This window comes from Mastigoproctus giganteus, chromosome 12, assembly GCF_048544385.1.
Source record: "Mastigoproctus giganteus isolate SK-2022 chromosome 12, ASM4854438v1, whole genome shotgun sequence".
Taxonomy (NCBI): Eukaryota; Metazoa; Arthropoda; class Arachnida; order Uropygi; family Thelyphonidae; genus Mastigoproctus; species Mastigoproctus giganteus.
Window position 1 is genome coordinate 30,352,371 of NC_143586.1, and position 21,927 is coordinate 30,374,297.

A 21,927-nucleotide genomic window follows, 5' to 3' on the forward strand; every position below is an offset into this window, starting at 1 on the left:
GATTCTGGTAACGATCATTTAAGAATCTTCTTGCTTGTCACCCAAATTGTGGAGGCATTCTGTTGTCACATATTGACACATACACTTAAAGGAACATGTTCGTTCTGTCTTAAAGGAACTGTCAATAATTCTGCAAAAACTATTAGTAATGATCAGCGTTTAGGCAGACAGGGAACTTGTGATGAATAAAGTTATCTACTACAATGCTGGCCCACATAATATTGACACTAAACCCCACTGGGTGATTGCTGAATGGTAAGAAGATTTTCCACCAACCATGTATGGAGATTGTGCACACTGAATATCTTGTGTAAATATTGCCTTGTCAGTCCACAGAATATGGACAAGAGAGTCAGAGCTCTTGTAAATACATAATTAAGTATCCACAAACAAAACTGCTCATGCACAAGTGAATCTGCTGCTTGCAATATCTGACCGCTCTGCATACGGTATACATACAGCATGTGTTCATACAGAGCGTCAAACGAAGGTTTTGGATCCACTCTTGCAGCAACCCTTCAAGTGCTGGTAGAGGGATCTAATGTCACACTATCCAGCACCTCTTCCTCTGCTTGTGTAGAATACGATAAGGGCTGGCCTCAGTCAATGCCCTTTCACTGTACCCCTTTCCCTCAAATGACAGTGGATGTTGAACAAAAACAGGACAATTAGGGTGTCGCCTTGCTGGAAAATGACACTGGTATTCGGTGGCAACAACTCTACCATTTTCTTCAAATATGCCATACACAAAGTGAATGTCTGCACATTCTGCTAACGTTAATGCTGTTATACTCACCATACACATAATAAAGTTACTGTGCCACAGCAACAATCCGTTCATTGCATCCTTACATTTTCATAACGTGTTTTATAAAAAGATAAAGTATGACAATTTACATAACATTTTGTGCAACAATCTGATTTGCATACCCCACTTTGTAATGTCTGCAAAACACTAGAAGCAGAAATGATATCACTAATCTGTTTAATGCTCTAACTCAAAACCTGTTGTTCCTACTTCAAACTGAGTGTACAGTTTTCTTCTTGTATTTTTCTTCAATAAATATTGATTTCAAGGATACCTTGTATGTATATTATATAAAAAAAAAGGGTAAACTGCAGCCATTATCAACCCACTGCAGGATGGAAGCCTCCTCAACAATTCATGTTGAGCGAAACGGACCATAATCTACCATGCTGGTCCAGTGCGGATTGGCAGATCGACCATATTCAGCAGTCAGGGGCTTGAACCCCGGTTTACTCAAGGAGCGTATACTACTGCACTCCCGATCCTGACCACTAGGCTACGGAGGCCTCTGTATGTGTGTGTGTATATATATATATATATATATATATATATATATAGAAAAAGCACTGTGTGAAGTATATCTGGTATGGTAAGACATACTGAGATCATCAGTGCAAGGGTTAGAGAAAAAGTAAAAAAAAAAAAAAAGAAAGACTGCAAAAGTTGCAACAGAAGGAAGTTGGCTAAATTTAAAACAATGCAAAACTGCCATTTAGTCATGGGGCAAATCTTTTTTGGACTTTTTTTCAATACCAAGATTTATTAAGAACTTGTTTACAATAACTACAAGTTTTGGTTTTGATGTAAGTCAGTTATGATACTTGTATTCTCTCTTTCTCTGAAACAGCCTTGGTCAAGTTTATTTTCTATTTCTATTTTGCCTCAGCCACACTGTCTATAAATTTTTCCAATGATTGAAAAGATGCTGCCTGAAAGCAAACTTCCTGTTAAGATTTCATGTGTACCTGTTAGTGTCTGTCTCTCCTGCTAATGAGAATATAATTCCCTGTCTATGTCTAGCTGGCTCTGCAATCCACTATATAGATAATGATTAATGCTCCTCAGTAATCTAGTTATCCTTCTTTGAGGTGCCTCTAAAAGTCCTTTTTTCTTTTTCTTTTATTGTTATTATTTTAGGTCCAGCCTCTAGACCTGAATACAATATTTCAAGTGCAGTCTCACTACCATATTATGCAGAAGAATAATAAGATTCTCCCTACTAGGAAAACAAAGAAAGGTCCTGTAAATCATTGACAGGACATAATGTGCCCCATCTGTTAAACTTCACACGCAATTGTAATAGAATCCCCTAAAGTTTTCACTACACCCAATCTACAAGTTACTCTGAAGCTATCCTGACATAGAATCTTACATTTAGTAACATTAGCTTTCACTTTTATAATCAGTCTGCATTTTGAAATACTTGGATCCAATCATTAAACATCTTTCAAATGATCAGCAAACTTTTAGAACTTTTGCTCTACTTAAGTTCATTCATTTAAAAAAAAAAGTGGGTGGGGGGGGGGAATCATTGAAACTCAAAGAATGCCAATTCATTATAACCCTATCTACCATCTTTTACTCAATTCGAAAACAGCAGGTATCTAAGGATATTCCTTGTAATCTCTGCTCATTCCAGTTTATAAAGGAGAGTATCAACAACTTTAATCTAGGTTTAATCAAAAATCATCAAAATCTTTATTAAAAATTGTGTTTATACAGTCAGTGGATACCACTTACTCAAACCATCATTATTAATGATTCTATAGAAGTTACTTTTGTACTAGCCAAATACACATCTGCCAAAAATAAAATCTTAGAGTTTCCTTCAGTCATTATTCGGCAAAAAGGTAATAAAACTTCAGGATGTTTTATTATCATTATTTACAACTTCAGTGAAAATACTAATAAGTAAGAAACATTTCATACAGGACACTTCACCATGAAAAATTAATTAGTTTATTGGCATGAAAGACAAATTGATAAAATTATTCCCAAAAAGTCCCCATAACCAATTAAAATTGGCTGTGTTTTGATTACTGAATTGAAATCCATATTCAGGCCCCGGTTTTTGGCTAAAGATTATCTCAGGAGAGACCAAAGATGGCACAGTTAGGCCTCTCCGATGATCAGGTGATAGGTTTCTGCTAAACCCAAAATCCAGGCTGGGAGATGGATTTCAATATAGAAATTAAATTTTCTAATACTTAAAGTTTTAATTCTAAAGTAAATTTAAGTTTTACTCTACACTTTGTAGAGTAAACTTAAATTAATTTCATATTTTGATGTTGGGGCTTTTTATTAATAAAACTTTACTTTCCAAATAAATTTTAATATAATACTAAAATAAAATTAATCAAGGTATTTACCCTTCAGGCAAATCATCAGGACATGATAAATTTCCTAGTCTATCTACAACAACGTTCTGACTTCCTGAACCATGTCCATCTCTTGAAAGGAGACTAACAACTATCTGCCCACGTACAGGTTCTGGATCTTCATTATTGCTCTTAGACAAATCTAACCTTTGATCTATATTAAAAGAAAATTATATATGATGTGCATGTGTCTATATGTTATTATTATTATTAGCCATAGGGTGCAGGGAAGCCTGAGGCTTATGCTGCACCAGCCAAAAAAATTCCCAAGTTACCCTGGGAGAGGGAGAGAGAGAGAGAGAGAGAGAGAGAGAGAGAGAGAGAGAGAGAGAGAGAGAGAGAGAGAGAGAGTGCGCGCAAGAGTCAGAAGTAGAAAGGAATCACCAAGAAAGAGAAGAATAATGATGATGAGGGGTGATCATTTAATTCGAGGACTGGTGCAAGATTTTATATTTATTGCTTGAACTTTTTCATGACTCCTGCTGGAGGCACTCTCCCTGATCACTACTGGGCAGACTCTGTGCACACATGCAAGTACTTGCAAAGCTAGTGTTCCTAGTTGCGTGTCACTGACGATCATTTTGAAGCAAGTAACAAGTCAGACATATATACTGAGCAGCAATGTGCGATTAGTTATTGTGTCAGATGGGGATTAAATGCATCAGAAACAGTTAAGGAGATGAATGAAGCATATGGTATTAAGTGTCTTGGTAGGATGGCCGTATTTAAATGGCACAAGTGATTCAATGAAGGCCATGAGTCTGTTGCACATGGCCTAAGACCTGGTCAGCCTTCCTCCTCAACTCCTAAGCAAATTGCCAAAGCCCAAGAAATCTTGAATGAAGACAGGCAAATTATACTTTGTGAATTAGCTATTAGAATGTCCATTTCATAGGGTAGTACTCACAATATTGTGAAAGATCACCTGAAAATGTTGCAAATCTGTGCCCACACTGGATTCCACACAATTTGATTCAAGAACAAAAACAGCAAAGAGTAGACTTGTGCAATGAGATGCTTAACCATTTTGAAACACAGGGTCAAAATGTCTTAAATTGAATAGTGACGTGATGAAACTTGGCTTTTTCAACATGATCCAGAGACAAAAACAACAGTTGAGTGAATAAAGGCATTCTGATTCATAAAGACCTAAGAAATTGAGCTTCTTGTTCGGCTAACAAACAAATGGTTCTTGTGTTTTTTGACATAAAAGGCATTTTTGTTACACATTTTGTGCCTTGTGAAACAACCATAAATAAAGAAGCATACTCTGAGGTTCTCAGAGTCAAATTTCACCTCACCATTTGTGAGAAATGTCAAGAACTTTCTGGTGTGAAGCCCAGGAAAGCCATATGAATGTCAGACTCTTCATATGGCTAACATTGTATAGCCATGATTACTCTCAGAGGTGCTGAGGTACTGCCACATCACCCTTATTCACTGGACTTAGCCTCGTGTGATTTCTTTCTGTTTCCACATCTGAAGAAATCTCTGAAAGGCAAAACGTTTCACATCCGACAACGATGCTCGCAGAGCCACAACAGAAGTACTTTGCATCCTTCAAGAAATGGCTTGCAAGAAGCAAGTATTTTTGTATATGGATATGATGGTGGCAATAGTGTGTTGAAGGGAGAGTATTTCAAGAAGGAGAAATCCACATACGATTCAGATGATGACAATTAACATAAGATCTGGCACCAGTCCCAATCCCAGTTTGCTGTTAATACTGTTAATTTAAAATTAAATTAATGTAATTTTCGGATATATTATAATTAGGATGCCTAAAACTAAATATGAAAATGAATTTAGTAAAACTGTTATTGGGACTACTGAAATGGGTATGCATGAGACATCAATTAATATGGCCATCTGTCTGCTCAAAGCCCCTGAGGAAGTAGCAGATAGCTGGCCATGTGAATGAATGTAACGTTTCCTATTTTTCCTAATTTTATTTTTTACTTTTTCCCCCCCTCTAACTTTTTATTCATTAATAATCTCCTATTTTCTCCAGCTTTTTATTTTCATTTTATATTCATTTTAAAAATTAGGAAAAATTTCCTAATATATCGAGCAGCAATATTTCTTTTTAATTTAATTTTTTCAACTAGATCTATAGGCAAAACGACAACTGCTAGCACACCAAATTGCTAGACAGCTCAGTTAGGCATTAATGCCTGAAATGCCTCCCACCCAAATATAAATTACACCACTAACACAAACCCAAAAATCAAATAGAACCATGCCCTAATACTATTAAATGTGTGCATAATGTTTAATTGATAATTTCAACAATAGCATTAACGCCATAACTACAACCACGTTACAACAAAAAGTTTATTCGTTACAGAGTATAAAACTTAAAATTAGCAATTAAGTATATATATATATTAAATGTAATATATAATCAAAGTTTCAGTTGATGGATAAAAATAAATAAGCAAGGTATGACACAGATGCACCAAAATGTGCAAAGCAGCAGTAAAGGATGCAAAAGTATATACAAGTATGTAAGAATAGATAAGTCTGATAAAATTTGCATAGATGGAGGTGAAAAATACACAAAAGTGCCAAGGACTAAAAGGGTAAGGATAGTAGTAGATTAGAGGTGAGGGAGCTGTAAAGTAAAATGATTAATACCAAATGATTAAACAAAATAAATTAAAATAAAAGGTGGTAGAGCTGTCATCAGATATGGGTGGGCAAATTTAGTTGTAAGTCGAAAACAGGAACAGCAAAAATGGAAAATCTGATGTCAGCCGAAGTAAACATTGATACATGGTCAGGTATTTCATCAGGGTATGCATGAGACATCAATTAATATGGCCATCTGACAATGTATCAGGAACTGCATTTCTATACTTGTCCATAACAGTGGAAGAGATGAAATAAAGCCAAAAAAAGCAAAAAAGAATAAAATTAGCACATTCTCTTACAGTATGGAGAAGGTAGTCCCCCAACACAGTGTCAATGATATGAAAATTATTAAGATAAAAATAAGGATAAAGCAAATATAAAATATAATTAATGTTTTCAGAGCGGGAAAAAAGGTTTTTGAATTATATGTAGAATTTTAAGTAAATTTGTAAAAATATATTGGCATTGGAATTTTGTAGAAATTAGAAGAAATAAAATTATTTAGAACAAGCATATGGTATAGGGTAAGGTATTAAATTGAGGATGGAGAAGGGATAAAGGAGTGGCGAAATAAAGACGAAAAACAGCGAGAGAATGAAGATAGTTGGAATGTTCGTATCACTCTCGTATTGCACTAATAGTTTTACGAACGGGAAAAAAAAAAGGTAGAAATAGAAAGTAGAGCGAAAAAATATAGAAAAAGTTATTAAACGTACTGGGCTAGCTGGGGATGTAAAGCCCAACCTTTTAGTAAGGTCCCTGGCTTTGTAAGTATTAGTATAAAAAAAAAGACTAATACCAAATGCTTGTATTGTAGGGAAAAAGCAGGCGAAAAAATATGTAAGTCAAAAAACGAGCCAAAACAGAAACCGAAAGTATAATGAAAAAAGTAACAATACCTGGAGTTTTCAAGTAACATGTAGCGGAAGGAAGGAGGAGGGAAAATAAAGTGAACATATTTAGTAGAGTAGATGAGTGTATCTAAAGCATTACCACATTAGTGACTTAATAGAGAGCTGTAAAGAAATGGAGACATATGGAAAAAGTGAACTCTATAGTCATATTTTGAAAGAATAAGTGCATAGAGATACATAAGAGTAGCATTGGAAAAGAGAAAGTATATCTATAGCATGCAAATAACTAGATAACTGTAGACCCAATAATGGTGGGGTATTAGGCATCAAATCCTTAGGAGACTGTAGAAAACTTATACAAAAAAAAAAAAAAAAAAATTGTATAAGTTATTTTCTACAGTATGCTTAAACTATACAACTTTTTTTTTTTTTTTTTTTTTTTTTTTGATTTGGTAGTTGTTGGCGGATCGGCTTCTGTGGCCATATTGCACCTACCACGGTTTTTGCAGTACTTTGATCCAAGCCCGAGGCGGGAATCGAACCCGCGACCTTTGGGTTGCCGAGCAGGTACTTTACCCACTCGGATAGCCCGGTCGGCCCTACACAACTATAAATATGCTCATAGGCTTTCAAGAAGACAGCAGTACAATTGTGAATGCAAGGTGCTGTGACAGATTAACATACCAGGTGGTTATAAAATAAAATATTTGGGAGACCCTAGTGTCAAAACAGTTAGAGTTAGCACTGTGAAAATTCAGTGGATATGTCATTTAGGGTATGGGGAAGCAATCTGTAGAAGAAAAAAAAAATTAGTTCGAATTTCTGTCTCCAGAGGAAAAACGGCACTGCACATATGTAAAAGTTGTCATTTACTTCAAGACACACTGCATACACAAATGACATCCTGTTAAATAAAAGCAGAAAGGCCAATGCCACTGTCAATAACCATTATGGCTCTTACAAAAAAGGAATGTGCTCTTTTAGTAAAACTGTTCTACCAGAATAATAGAAACGCTAATGCAGCACTACATGAATATCGGAAACTTAAAGGTTTGCGTAAAGGACCTCGACGTCAGTGGGGCTTCGTAAACTAATAAAGAAATTTGAAGCAACCAGGGAGTTAGGTGTAATTCCGAGCAGGGGAATGACCAAGTATCGGAACGGAGGTAGAGGATGAAGTGGCAGCTGCAATGGTCAGAATGCGAAACACTACCAGTCAGTAGTGCCAGAGGTGTGTCAAGAGACTTGAACTTTCCTTGGTCTACCGTACGTAAAGTGCTTTGAATAATTTTACGCTGGTTCCTGTACAAGATTCACGTAGTGCAAGAACTAAAGTCTTGTAATCAACAACAATGAATAGACTTTGCTCTACGATTTCTGGCTCATATGGAACTTGACAATACACGGGCTCGAATGATCTTGTGGTCTGATGAGGCACATTTCACTCTTTGTGAAGCTATAAATGCCCAAAACTGCCAAATATGGGGAACTTCTCATCCATCTGCTGTGCACGAAAGCCACTACAAAGTCCATACATTACAGTATGGTGTGGATAGTCGGACCATTTTTCTTTAAAGAGTCTACATCTCATGCCCTGTAAAGTGTATGGTAACTAGTGCATGGTACTGTGCTCTTCTAAGAGATCACATTATTCTCACTCTGCAAGAAAGGCAATGCTTGGAGATCGTAGTGTTCGTGCAAGATAGTGCCCCTCCCCACGTTGACCGACAAGTGAAGGAACTGCTCCGTTCAACATTCGGAAATGATTGCATAATTTCTAGAGACTTCCCGTAGTTCTGGCCAGCCCGATCACAGATCTCAATCCCTGTGATTTCTGGCTATGGGGATACCTGAAAGGCATACAGATGTTTGTTGATTTGAAAGCAAGCATTAAACAGCTTGTAGCCAACATCCCCAATGAGATGCTACACGAAACTGTGTTGCATGCAGTCCTCCGTGTTCAGTAATGCTAATGCAGCACTCCGTGTTAGTAACGCTGTCATCTCAAGTGAAGGAAAGCACATAGAACAATATCTGTAGATTTCTAAGTTCTGATATTAAAATCTAATCCTAAGTTAAGTATTCCATCTCACGTTTACAGTGCCAATTTCTTCCCTGGTAGCAGAAATTTGAACTAATTTTTTTTCTTCTACAAATTGCTTCCCCATACCCCAAATGACACGCCCACCGATTTTCACAGCACTATCTCTAACAGTTTTGATGCTAGGGTCTCCTGAATAGGGAAACTTATTCTATAACAACCTGGTATTTCAAGAGTTAATATATTTCAAGCAATCAGTTTGTACATGACATTTCAATAGCACTGAAGATCTCTAGGTTGATGATTGGTGATGTGATCTGCAAATAGAAGCAGACTGGTGCTGAAACTGTCACAAAATAACATGGAAAATCTCTGAAGTTGATGGAATATGACAGCAGATTGCTGCAAAGAATCACCTCCTTGGAATGTATGTTAGCATTGTCACTGAGTCATCAGCCTCAGTGAGATGACTGGGACACATTTCAACACCAATACAGTGTTCAGGATGCTGCAAAGTATGGGATACTATCCACAGGTGATTAATCAATCCAGCTAATGCCAGATGCTATCTGGTTGGTGTAAGCCCTGCCATACTAAAGACCACGGACCAATGGAAAACTGTGCTTGGGAGTAACAAGTCATGGGTAATCTACCAGTCATGCCAGGATGTGGTAGATGCCCAGAAAAAGTTACCTGCCTGACTATTGTCCCAACAATGCTATTTGTCAGAGGCAGCATGATGGACTCAAATGCCCCAGGCAAAACCATGAGGTTTGGACTGGGGCATTTGATTGTTTTGGATAAAAGTATGAAACTTTGGCACTATCTGACCAATTTGTACATTAGCACAATATGTAATCAATATCAATTTCATGAGGCCATTAACGATGGCTAACTTATCAAAGTGGGAAAAAAAAATTGTATAAACATTCATATCCCCATTTCATTGATTCCAGTTCACTATATACCTATTTCACAACTTTATAGAGAATGTATGCTGTGTAATAGTGAAATGCAACTATAGGGTGTCATATTCCTATTTGAGGATACTTTCCCAATATATTAGGGCAATGTAGAATGCAATCACACCTGCAGTTAAAATATTCAGCTTACTTTTTATTTTATTTATAGCTTCCATCAAATACTTACAGCCAGTATCTTTAAGCCGTTGAATGGCATTAGCCATAATTCGGACACATCCCAGGAATCCTGCTCCTTGTTTCTTGTGTATTTTTTTATTATTCCATATACTAATAGTGATGGAATCATTTTTCCCAATATACCTATTAAAAAAAAAAATTTTTTTTTTCCTCTCAGTCACTGCAGTTAATATTGTATGTATTTTTTAAATACTATCTATAATGATTTTTTCAAAGTTAAAAGGTTACTGTTATAAATATAATAAAAAAAATCGATTTGTACTACAGGTATATGTGATATAATCAAAAAAAGAAAAGGTACAGATTAGAATATCTTCTTTAGTATGCCGAAAATACTAACCTAAAGTAAAATATCTGTGTGGCTGTTCCAAAGTTGGATACAAAACTTATTGAAACTATGGCACACGCTTGAAAAGTAACAGCACTGAGCACATAATCAAATAAAAAAAATTAATCTCGCCCAGAATGTTCTTAATTGCACAGCACAATTTTTGAAAATTTATTTGAAAAAATGAAAAGTAACATGAGGATTAGGAAAGAAACCCGTATTAAATTTATTATTAAAAACAAATGCAAAACAACAATAAGAATAATATTTAATAAGAGAAATTAACTATAGTATACACAGAAAATTACAGTTATCAAAAGGTATTAAATTATAAAGAATCAAAGTCACATATGCAAGAAATACAATTGTTAATTTTTTACAGTGCAAAATATTTATTAAATAAAACTAATATAGTTAGGGACTACTATACATTAAGGTAACGTTTCAGGTATCTTACCGATACCCATCATCAGACCGTACTGTTGGAGAAACAAAAATATAAAGGGTTACAAATTTGAATACAATTACCAATATTACGAATATTACAATTACAATTTGCAAATAAACAATGCTAAGTTTGGATTATTGTTACAATGGAACCAGATATTAAATTAAGTAAATACAGAGATTAAATCTTTACCGGCTGACAGACTCCTCTTGCTGATGCTCCCAGAAACCTGATGTGCATACAGGCAAGATGCCTGCCAACAGTTAATTTATAGGTGAGGGATTACTTCCAATAGCCAATAGAATTGTACCAGTGTTTTTATACTCGATCCAGGGTTCTTATGTAGTGGACTCCTGAGATGACATTTGCTCTCCTACTCTGGACATCCGGGTTGGTTTGCAGGCTGGTTCTGATGGTCTGGAAGGGGTTGTATGTGGGTTACTCCTCCAGAAAAGTGGCCTTTTTTCTTTTCCTGGTTTCTCATTTCTTCTTCTATTTTTTTTTTTAAAAGATGAAAATATTGCGGGTTGAACTTGACACCCTGTTTTCTATTGATGGCTGAGGCTCCAAATATTTTTAAGGTGGGCTAGGAAGTTTTTTTTTTTTTTTTATTTAGTTGTTGGCGCATCGGCTTCTGTGGCCATAATGCACTTCCCAAGGTTTTTGCAGTACTGTGATCCAAGCCCGAGGCGGGATTCGAACCCGCGACCTTTGGGTTGCCAGGCAGGCACTTTACCCACCCGGCTGGGCTAGGAAGTCTACAGTGGGAATATGGCTAGGGGTGGGTTTAAAATTTAGGCCTCCTACCATATCCCCCACTCTAGACTTCCTAGCCCACCACCACCACCACAACAGTTAAGGAATGTTCAGGACACTCAAGCCAAGGATGCCATCAATATAACAGTCATGCAGGTACTACACAACACAGATTACAAGAGGATCTACAAGGAGAATAACAATCTACCACCTGTGAAAGAAGAGCCTTAAAAAACCTGAAGGAAGACTGAACAATATATCAAAAGCTGACTCAGGGAACACAACAGTCATTATCGACAAGAAAGATTACATCGGAAAAGTACAAGAGCTTCTAATGGATGCCAGCACCTACAAAACATTAAAAACAAATCCCACAAGTGGCCTAGAGAAAAAAGTCAAAAGGAAACTACAAGCCTTGCTTGGCAGTAAATACACAGATGAAGAACTCCACAAGAAATTGAATCCTAACAGTTCAGAATCGCCGTACCTGTTTGCTAATATAAAAGTGCATAAACCAGGTTTCCATGTCAGACATATCAGTGGTAGACATCAGCCTGGGCATAAGATATCAAAATGGTTGACACATCTCCTCTCCCAGACAGTTCCAAAGAACCAGAGATCATTGAAAAACAGCCAGGATTTAATCTCCAGGCTTAAGAATGTGGACGTCAACAGTGATGATACCTCTGTGTCTTTTGATGTGGACTCAATGTTCACACCCATACGCTTAGAAGCCAAAACATGTCTCCTTCAAATAATAGACAGCCATATCCTTCTGGGATAGCTAAGACCTCTTACCTACTTCAGAAATAATAGATCTCATAGATTTTTCCATAGGAAAGCCGTACTTCATATTCAACGGGGGAGTCTATATGCAGATTTCTGGCCTCAGCATGGGTCACGCCCTCTCTCCTATCATGGCAGAAATTATGACAAAATTTTAAGATTTTTTAGGAAACCAACCAAATAAACCAAAATTCTGGAGCAGGTACGTCGATGACATCATAGCCATCTAGAACCACAGTACAAAAACCTACATAAATTCTTTGAGCCTCTCAACAACCACCACCAAAAGATCAAATTCAAAATGGAAATAGAAAACAACCGAAACCTTATTTTCTTGGATATCCTGTACACAGGAAAACCCACATATGGAAGTTTACAGGAAGTCCACTGATACTGGAATCGTTAAATTAAAAATCCTGCCATCCTGTCTCAACAAAAATCAGCATTCTAAAGTCCCTCATCGTAAGAGCTCACAGAATCTTTAAAGAAGACAGTGACCAACAGGAAATGCAAATAATAACCAGGCTTGCCATGAAGAACGGATTTCCAGTACATGTTATCAAAAAAACCATAGAGGGCACCTCCAAGACCATCACAACCCCAACGTGGCAAGGATAGGAGAACATCCATATGTATACTGCACATACCACCAGCCAGCACTAAAATAGCTAAAGAAGCCAAAAAATTTGGTATCTTCACTTTTTTCAATAGTTCAGCCTCCATCAAGCAGATTGTAAAACAGTCCAACAACCCAGAGACAATCCTAGAGGTCCTATTTATAAAATAGACTGTAAGTGTGGGGGTAAGTACATAAGTGAATCATACAGACGGCTACAATGCAGAATAAAAGAGCACATAAAAGATGTACAATATGGGAGAGTTCTACAGCCCGACACAGCCCTCCATGCTTTCCAATGTAGTGACACTTGGGATTTCAAGAACATGAGAATCCTTTCTACAGATAGGCAATTCAAAGAAGTTTTCTCGTAAAAATATTTGGAGCCTCAGCCATCAATAGAAAATAGGGAGTCGAGTTCAACCCACAATATTTTCATCTTTCACCAGGAAAAGAAAATAGGCCACTGGTCAGGAGTAACCCACATACAACCCCTTCCAGACCACTAGAACCAGCCTGCAAACCAACCCAGATGTCCAGAGGCCAGTCACCTCAGGATTCCACTGCTAAAAAGCCCCGGTTCTAGTATAGAAAACCAGAGTAGGAGAGCAAAGGTCACCTCAGTAGTCCACTACACAAGAACCCTGGCACAATTCTATTGGCTACTGGAATTAGAGCCACTCTCCGACTTGTGCAAGGGTTGCATTCTGCAGAACTTCAAGTCGAAATTTACGCAAGTGTGAATTTCCCTAAAGGCTTATGCAGCACTCGCAACTATGTGCGCTGAATTTGATTGAAGCAAAAAAGAAATGTTCGATGAACATGTAAATAGAATTTTATTCAATTTTTTTATCTCATGAGCAGGAAAAATTACACAGTGTACAAAATTACAAAAATTTCAAAATTATAAAAAAGAGAGAGGAGACAGGCATAGCATCATCAAGTTTTACCTTTTGAGCATTGTTGCCAGAATTAACTCTCCAGCTGATAAGGATGCCACTGTGGAAGTTGAGGGCTGTGGGGATTTATTCCAACACATCACAAAGTTTCTCTGCAGATGCAGAATCACCACTGGCGACTTCACTGTATACTTTAATGTTTTGGAAACCAGCGGAGATGCTTGAACCTATTAAACCAGCCACTGCTTGCCACGAACTTGGCTTGGGGTTTGCCATACTTATCCTTAATATCGTCATAAATACTTCTTACTTTTGCTTGAATGGCCATTGGACTCAGGGGCACTTGCTTCTGAATCTGATTTTCTATCCATATTATTAATAGCTTTTCTACCTTCAAGATAGCACTTGAATGCTTGTTTGTTTTTGTTTGTTTTGGTTGGTTTTTAGGAGCATTAGCAACTAAGGCCATATTGCTCCGGGATATGCGGTGGTCATTCCTTGACCTTTCAGCATCCTCCGTATTTGGTGGTGACGGGCTCGAACCCCGGTCTAATCAAGAAGCGTGTGCTGCGCACTGCTGCTCTTTCCCACCTGGCTACGGAGGCGCCTCACTTGAATGCTGTTTTGTGATTACTGTCGATCACAAATACGTTGATCCTTTAACATGTTCTTTTATACACACGCTATCCCTTAAAGTAGTATTCACTGTTGAAGCAGTGAGATCTAATTCCGTGCAATAGATAACAAACTTTGATCTGCTTTGTACTTTTTAAATTAATCATCTTCATTTCTAAATCAATTGTTTCATTTCCTAGCACTGCCAGCACTTGCACTTTCTCTTGGTCCCTTTCCCTTCAATTTTGTAATAAGTAAATAGGAATGAATAGAAGATAACGAAAAGTTATGTTTTTTATATGATTGAAGATTTCAGTGAAGGGAAACTCATTTCACCATAATACCATAACGTAAAAACCCATAGAATTCCAGTTATTGGTATTATTGCAAATGCATTAAGATTGAGTTTACTACCCGGTTATAATAGATTGCACTAACAGAAAAGGCCAATAAACCGGAAAGTGCAAATTGTTTTTATTGTTTTATTGTAGCGACCTCCAGGAATGTTTTTTAGAAAAATATCACAAAGGCATTCAAAATTGATTCTTATAATGGAATATATGATAATGATGAAAGTGTAGTGCAATTTCCATTATAAAAATTACCTTTTAGAGAGATAAATAGCTTAGTTATATAGCAAAAATTTCAACTTCCGAGGCCTTGGAACGAATTACCAAAAAACACAAAATGTGTTATTGGGTTCAACATTGCGATATTTTCACAATACCATCATTTATTCCTACGGGATGCAAAATACGTTTCCACGATTGTTTTAAGTTTCCACCCGCTGGCAAAAACTTACATAAAGTCGAATATTACATAAGCCGGGGAGTTCTTGTACATGATATGAGATATCACAATCATGTAGCTGTACACAAGCCACTAACCATCCTAATGCCAGATGCAGTCTAGCTTGGTGTAAGGACTGCTGTTCTTGAACCAGAGACCAATGATAAGCTGCAATTTAGGGTGGCGTCATGGTTGATGGCCTACCAGTCTGACCATCATGCTTGGGTGTTGTGGATGCCCAGAGAAAGCTATCTGCCTTCTGCCAGACTGTATCATCCCAACAATCAAGTTTGGCAGAGGCAGCATGACGATCTTGGGCTGTTTTTCATCATTTGGCCTATGACCATTGGTTGTTTTGAACAAACCCATGAATAATGAGGTCTATCTAGATGTCCTAGACAATAATACATTACCTACATTGTGGTAGCATGTTGAGGAGGTTCATACCTGTATCAGCAGGACATACTCCTCATGTCATACTCCTCATGTAATGTTTAGAGGATATGAGTGCCAAAAAGTTGGATTGGCAAGCCCAGAACCCTGACCTCAATCCTACAGAGAACCATTAGGATAAACTGAATTGTTGAGTGCAATAGAAAGAAAGACTGTGCAAAAAACAGAGCTGAACTGTTCACTAATTTGAAGGCTGAATGGCAGAAAATATTGGAGGATATTTACAAAAAAAAAAAAAAAAACTGGTGGAGAGCATTCCACAGAGATTAGAGGCTGTCATAAATGATTTCAGCAATGTTATTAATTTTCCTGTAAATAAAGGTTATTTGTAGCTGTGCAGGTGTTTGGATAGCAAGTGCAAGGTAACTACGTTTTATCTGATGATCAATATAGTTTCACTGCATGCAGAGGAACAGATGAGGCATTACAGTAGCTGGTTAATTGTGTGCAGCAGTGCACAGCCAAATATAATTTGGGCATTTTCATTGATTTCGCAGAGGCGTCTGAGACAATCGACTGGATGTGCTATTTGTTATGCGACAAGCAAAATGTACAAATCAATTACATTCTGTTATAAAGGACTATTTCAAAAGCAGAACTGTAAAGGTCAAGCCTTCCTGTATGACAATTACAAGGAATATAGTAAGAGGTTACCCTGAGGGATCTGCTTTGGACCACTTCTGTGGAACCTGGTGCTCAAATGAATGGCTGAAACAAAACTAAATCTTGTCACAATGAGAGCTTATGCCGATGACCTAGTTCTGTTAGTGGAAGGTGATTTATGAGCACAATTGGAAGAATGTTCAAACTAGACCTGTTTAAACTACATCAATGGTGCAAGCTGCATATGCTTTTTTTCCCATATTACTTACATAGCAGATAAGATCTGGAAATTTCTTCAAATAGGCCTCTGGGGTTGGGAATGTTCAAATTCATAACTGCAATAACACTACACCAACCGTAAAACTGATACTTTATTAAAAATAAAAGTGTTATAGTAGAAACCGGATTAAAATTAGACTGGTAATAAAATAAAATAAAATACACTGTTTATATTAAAATATATAATACAAATTACACAATCATGGAATAAAAGCGATAAAAAAACCCATCGTAGCTTTCAAAAGCGTCCACCTCCTTTATCAACAGTAATGTCTAACGTGCTATAGTACATCCTTAAATATCTGCAGGAACATAGCACATGTTACCACAGGAGCATGAGCAGTATCCTCCGTACATGCACCGGAACCGGAAATGCCAGGTGGAACCGCTCATCCCGTCCAAGAATCACAGTTTCAAAGAGTGGGTGAATGCAGATTCCCATGAATAGTTGACAATAACAATGAATGGCCAACTATATGAATGGTTGACAATAACAGCTTCGCCGGGAGAGATCTGGTGGTTCCTTTCCCAAAAATGTTTGGCCACAGCAGATTTCCCATAATCCGTGGTCTTTATCGCATTACTATGTTCCCCTATACGATCTTTGAAACGGCAACATAATACCCCATGATCCGGGCATTTAATCTTGTATATGACCCCACTTGCACCTTCTACTATACCATTTTTATTTTTAAAAATGATAGTACTAAGAGTGGCATTGCAAATAAATTCATGGATCTTTTTTGAAAAGTTATAAGAGTTAGGTATTATGGACTGTTCTGCATGCATCTGTGGGAAAGATTAAACTTTGGGGACATATATGACTACTCTGATCTTAGGGAGGAATTAATAGCAGGATCACAGAATCTACATGGATTGAATCGTGGATGTGAACAACTTCTAATAGGTACAGAGGCAGATTTCAAATCCTTCCAAGAATTTGCTGTCCAGGTCAATCTTGTTACAAATAGAGGAGTATGGAAATTGTTGCATCACGTAATGAAGTCTTGTGACTGACTGGAAAACAACCAGGTTGGATGACCATTAAAACAGATTTCAACAGGGTAGGCACAGGATGTGTAGTACTGTTCCAATTATAGGTAGGAGCTTTCCCTGTGTGGGCAACGAAGCCCAAATTGTTTCAGAGAGAAAGATGCCTTGGAGGGTTCTTTTGTGGATGGACTTTGGACATTGTTGCCTACTTCAAATGGATGTACTTTATTTTCTGTATGATACTATGAACTGTATCTGTAATACTGTATGTATGGTATTGTAATATACAGTGAGGTTGCCCGAATTTGGCAGGAACAGCCTGATAAAAAAAAAAAGCTCCAACTGTAGCAGCATACTGACTTATCTGTGCAGATCTCACAGGCTGTGCATAAGGGATTAATATTTATTAGCAGAATAGACACAGGATGTAGGTACTGTTCTGATTACTGGTGGGGTCTGCTCTACCTTCAACTCCCAATGTCAGCTATTCACCTAGTTGCATCTCCTCTGTTCTACTAATATAATTAACATATTCTACTAATATAATTAAAAAAAAAAAAGCAGGATGACTTATATTTGCATATAAAGAAAATATTTAATTTCTTATTTCTTAAATTTAATAAAAGAGCTTTAATTAGAAAGCAAAAGAACATACAAGTCATAGTGTTGATTCCATTTAGGATCTAATGTATTTTTACAAGTGTCTGTAGAATGGCACTGTCCTGAACCATCTACACTAACTTTACAGAATGGATCTGGTAGTCCTAAATATTGGGAGAGAGAGAGAGAAAAAAAAAAAAAAATATATATATATATATATCAAAATTAAAAGTTCTTAAACTAAACAGCTATTATTCTGTTTAATATTAAAAACTATGAAACACACATATATAAGAACAATTGTTTTATTTCAAGAGCTTCCTGTGACTAGCAATAGGCTAAAAAAAAAAAAAAAAAAAGTTGTTTCCATGGATTTGAGGAGGTAGTCTGGACAGGCATTATGCCTGTCCAGACTACCTCCTCAATAGCATTCTCCTGATGATCACATATTAGTTTGATATTTCTCCGTGGTCTTTATCGCATTACTATGCGATAAAGACCACGTTTATCGCCACATTTACCATATTTACCACATTTCTTCAGTCCACTTAATGTTTATAAAAGCAGTTGAAATAGATTTACTCATTAGTAAATCTTACTACATTATAATTTTCTTAGTGCATTAATAACTAACGAACTAACTAATGCCAAGGCATAGGTTTGGTTTCAGCAATGCATGCTTATGGGTTACTGACAACCAATCAGGAACAATTGCCTCTAACAAGAGCCAACTAATTTTATGGAAAGTAGACAAACTGAATATTATTTACTGTTCAAATCTTAAACAGCAAGAAACAGGGTAACGTTACTATCCCCATATAATACCAAATATTAAGGACAACTATGATTTACCTTTTTTCTCAAAAAAAAAAAAAGTTTCCTATATGGTTGGAATTTCCACTATGACGACCAACAAATGTCAGAGCAAACGCAAACATTCATTCAGTAATATTTATTATAGAAATAAACAATGAACCATGCCCAAGGATCAGAATGAACCAATCTTTGGTGTTGGTCAGTTGAACTGTTGCCATTGTAACAATAATGCCTTATCACTGCATGTTTGAAGTCATCATAAGTGGGCCATAAGAAGTACAGAAAGCTAAAATCACTGCAGAGAATTGAGAAAAGCGAAAGCAAGAATTGAATGTAAATCTACCTTATTTTCTGTGCATAATGGAAAGCAAATGTATGCTGCAAGGGTCAATACGAAAAAAAAAATAATAAATAAATAAATAATAATAATAAAATAATCAGTTTTGCTACTTAAGTGTGATAATTTTTTTTAAATCATAACATTCTGAAAAAATGAAGACAACACATTTTATAGTTAACTATTTTATTACATTTTGAATATTTTACATGTAATTTGTAATCCAACTAATGTATACATTTATTCATTTAATCTAATAATTTGATTACTATAGTTGAACAGAAATTATTTTACTTTAAATTTAGCTCTTTTTCAATGTTTGAAGTTTATGTTTATATATGTTGCTTTTAATACATCATTTTTCTTTTTACAATAATTGTTGAGCAAAATATTGATAATGGTATTAATTAGCAAATGCAAAATTATTTCTCCAAAATTACCATTTTTGCAAACATTATTCAAAGAAAATGCAATAGTTTCAAAGAAATTTAACATAAGTAATGATAAGAAATCTCTCTGATTATGTAACTTCAAGAATTCTCTAGGGCTTGTGACAATAATTTTTTTAAATAATATATAGCAATAAACAGCAACAGTAACTATGTTTGATTCAGGGTATAACAGTCAACTTCTATCCATGTTTTGAATTAGTTCATATTGCCCACCAGTAGGTAATGGCTCGTTCACTGTTAAAATAAGTCTGCATTCCTCACAGTGATATCTTTTGATGACAGCATATCCAGCAAGGTAAACTAAGAGTGGCATGTAATCTTTTTCTTTTATTAAATCACTTTCTGTGACGGTAATGTGAGAAAACAATGTGAACGTATTAGCCTCCATTCCTGCTTCAACAAGACTTTCCTGAAATGCTTTTGTACTGAAATCATTAATTGAAAAGTTAAAGGTAATACAGAAACGCATTCATAATTTCATTTCATTTCATTTTCATAAACTTGCCATAAAGACACATTATATACTGAACCAGATAATTGTCTGTATTGACCAAATCTTTCCTCTAAGTCAGGGGTCGGCAAACTATGGCCCGCAGGCCAAATCCGGCCCCCCCGCTCCCTCTTTTTATTCCGGCCCACGGGTTAATATTGTTTTTTACATGAAAAAAATTTAAAATAAATCAAATTACATGCTGCAATAGCCGATAGTCGAGTTGAGAATAATGACCGCACAGGGCGCTACTGGCGTCGCATATTCGCATTCTGTCGTCTACTGTAGAATAAGTGTTGCCAGCATTTCTCTCAGTTTTGCTTTAGCAGCACACGTGGTATCGTCTGTCACGGCGCTCTGCGATCTTTTTCTTTCTTTTTATTTATTACCCACCGTTTCCATGTCACCCCCAAGACCAAATATGAAGAGAAAAGTGGACTTTGAATGTTGTGCTTTTAAAGCTGAATGGAGTGCAAATTATTTTGTCATAGAAATAAATGACAAAGTATCATGTTTATTATGTAATGACACAATAGCTGTGTGAAAAGAGTACAATATATGTCGTCATTACCAAAGTAAGCACGCGGCACAATATTCGAAACTCGCAGAAAATCAACGGAAGCTAAAATTGGAAAGTTTAAAACGTAATGCATCATCCCAACGCAATTTATTCTTAAAATAAAATATGATAATGAAGCAGTAACTAAAGTAAGTGAATAGCTCATTTATTAGCCAAGAAAGGGAAACCATTTAACGATGGTGAATTAATTAAATCATGTTTGCTTGTGGCAGCCGAAGAAATGTGTCCAGAGAAAATGGATTTGTTTTGATGTCAGTCTTTCAGCGAGAACAACTGTTAGAAGAGTTGAGGACATCGGGAGCCACATCAAGAGTCAATTAAAAGACAAGGCAAAAAATTTAAAGTGGCTTTCGTTGGCTCTTGATGAGTCTACAGACATTACGGATACTGCCCAACTGTTGCTGTTTATTCAAGGAGTCAATACCGAGTTTGAGGTTACTGAAGAATTAGCTTCTATGAATAGTCTGCATGGAACAACTACAGGCAAAGATATCTTCAAGAAAGTCGAGAAAACGCTAACACAGTACAATTTGCAATGGAATCAGCTAAAATGTGTCACAACTGATGGTAATAAAAATATGTATGGAACGGGGAAAGGATTAGTTGGACAAATTTTTAAGGCTTGTGAAGAAGGTAAACGTTCAAAACCTCTGGTAATTCATTGTATTATTCACCAGCAGGCTATCTGTGGGAAACACCTCAATCTGTCATATGATATTGAACCAGTTGTGTGAGCGGTTAACTTTATTCGCTCTCGTGGACTTAACCATTGTCAGTTTCGTGATTTTTTTTATTAGAGATTGAAGCCAAATATCCTGATTTGCCCTACCATACAGCAGTTTGATGGCTCAGCAATTGAAAAGTTTTATTGGGATTTTTTGAACTCAGAGAAGCAATAGAAATTTTTCTAAATGAGAAAAACTGCCCACAACCACTATTACTAACAATGAATGGCTATGGAAATTAGCATTTGCTACAGACATCGTGGGATATCTTAACGAATATAACTTAAAATTACAGGGGAAAACAGTGCTCATATATGAAACGTATTCTATCGTAAAGTCATATCGTCAAAAATTTGCGTTGTTTGAAACACAAATCACATTAACCAAGTTTGACCATTTTCCATGCTGTAAAAAATTTCAAATATTAGCAAAATCCCCATTCCCAAGAAAATTTGCAGCGGATATATTTTCTGAACTTAAACTACAG

At 36.4% G+C, this 21,927-nt stretch overlaps 1 protein-coding gene across 1 annotated transcript in view; it reads right to left on the bottom strand.

Annotated features, from left to right (window-relative positions):
- Smurf (SMAD specific E3 ubiquitin protein ligase) overlaps positions 1 to 21,927 on the bottom strand; it is a 264,916-nt gene that overhangs the window by 180,814 nt on the left and 62,175 nt on the right. Inside the window, exons 3-5 of the mRNA XM_090386893.1 lie at positions 18,096 to 18,204; positions 9,865 to 9,998; positions 3,178 to 3,340 (exon numbers count right to left, since the gene is read on the bottom strand). Of these exons, the coding sequence (XP_090243019.1) occupies positions 3,178 to 3,340; positions 9,865 to 9,998; positions 18,096 to 18,204 (406 nt within the window). The remainder of the gene's footprint in view (positions 1 to 3,177; positions 3,341 to 9,864; positions 9,999 to 18,095; positions 18,205 to 21,927) is intronic.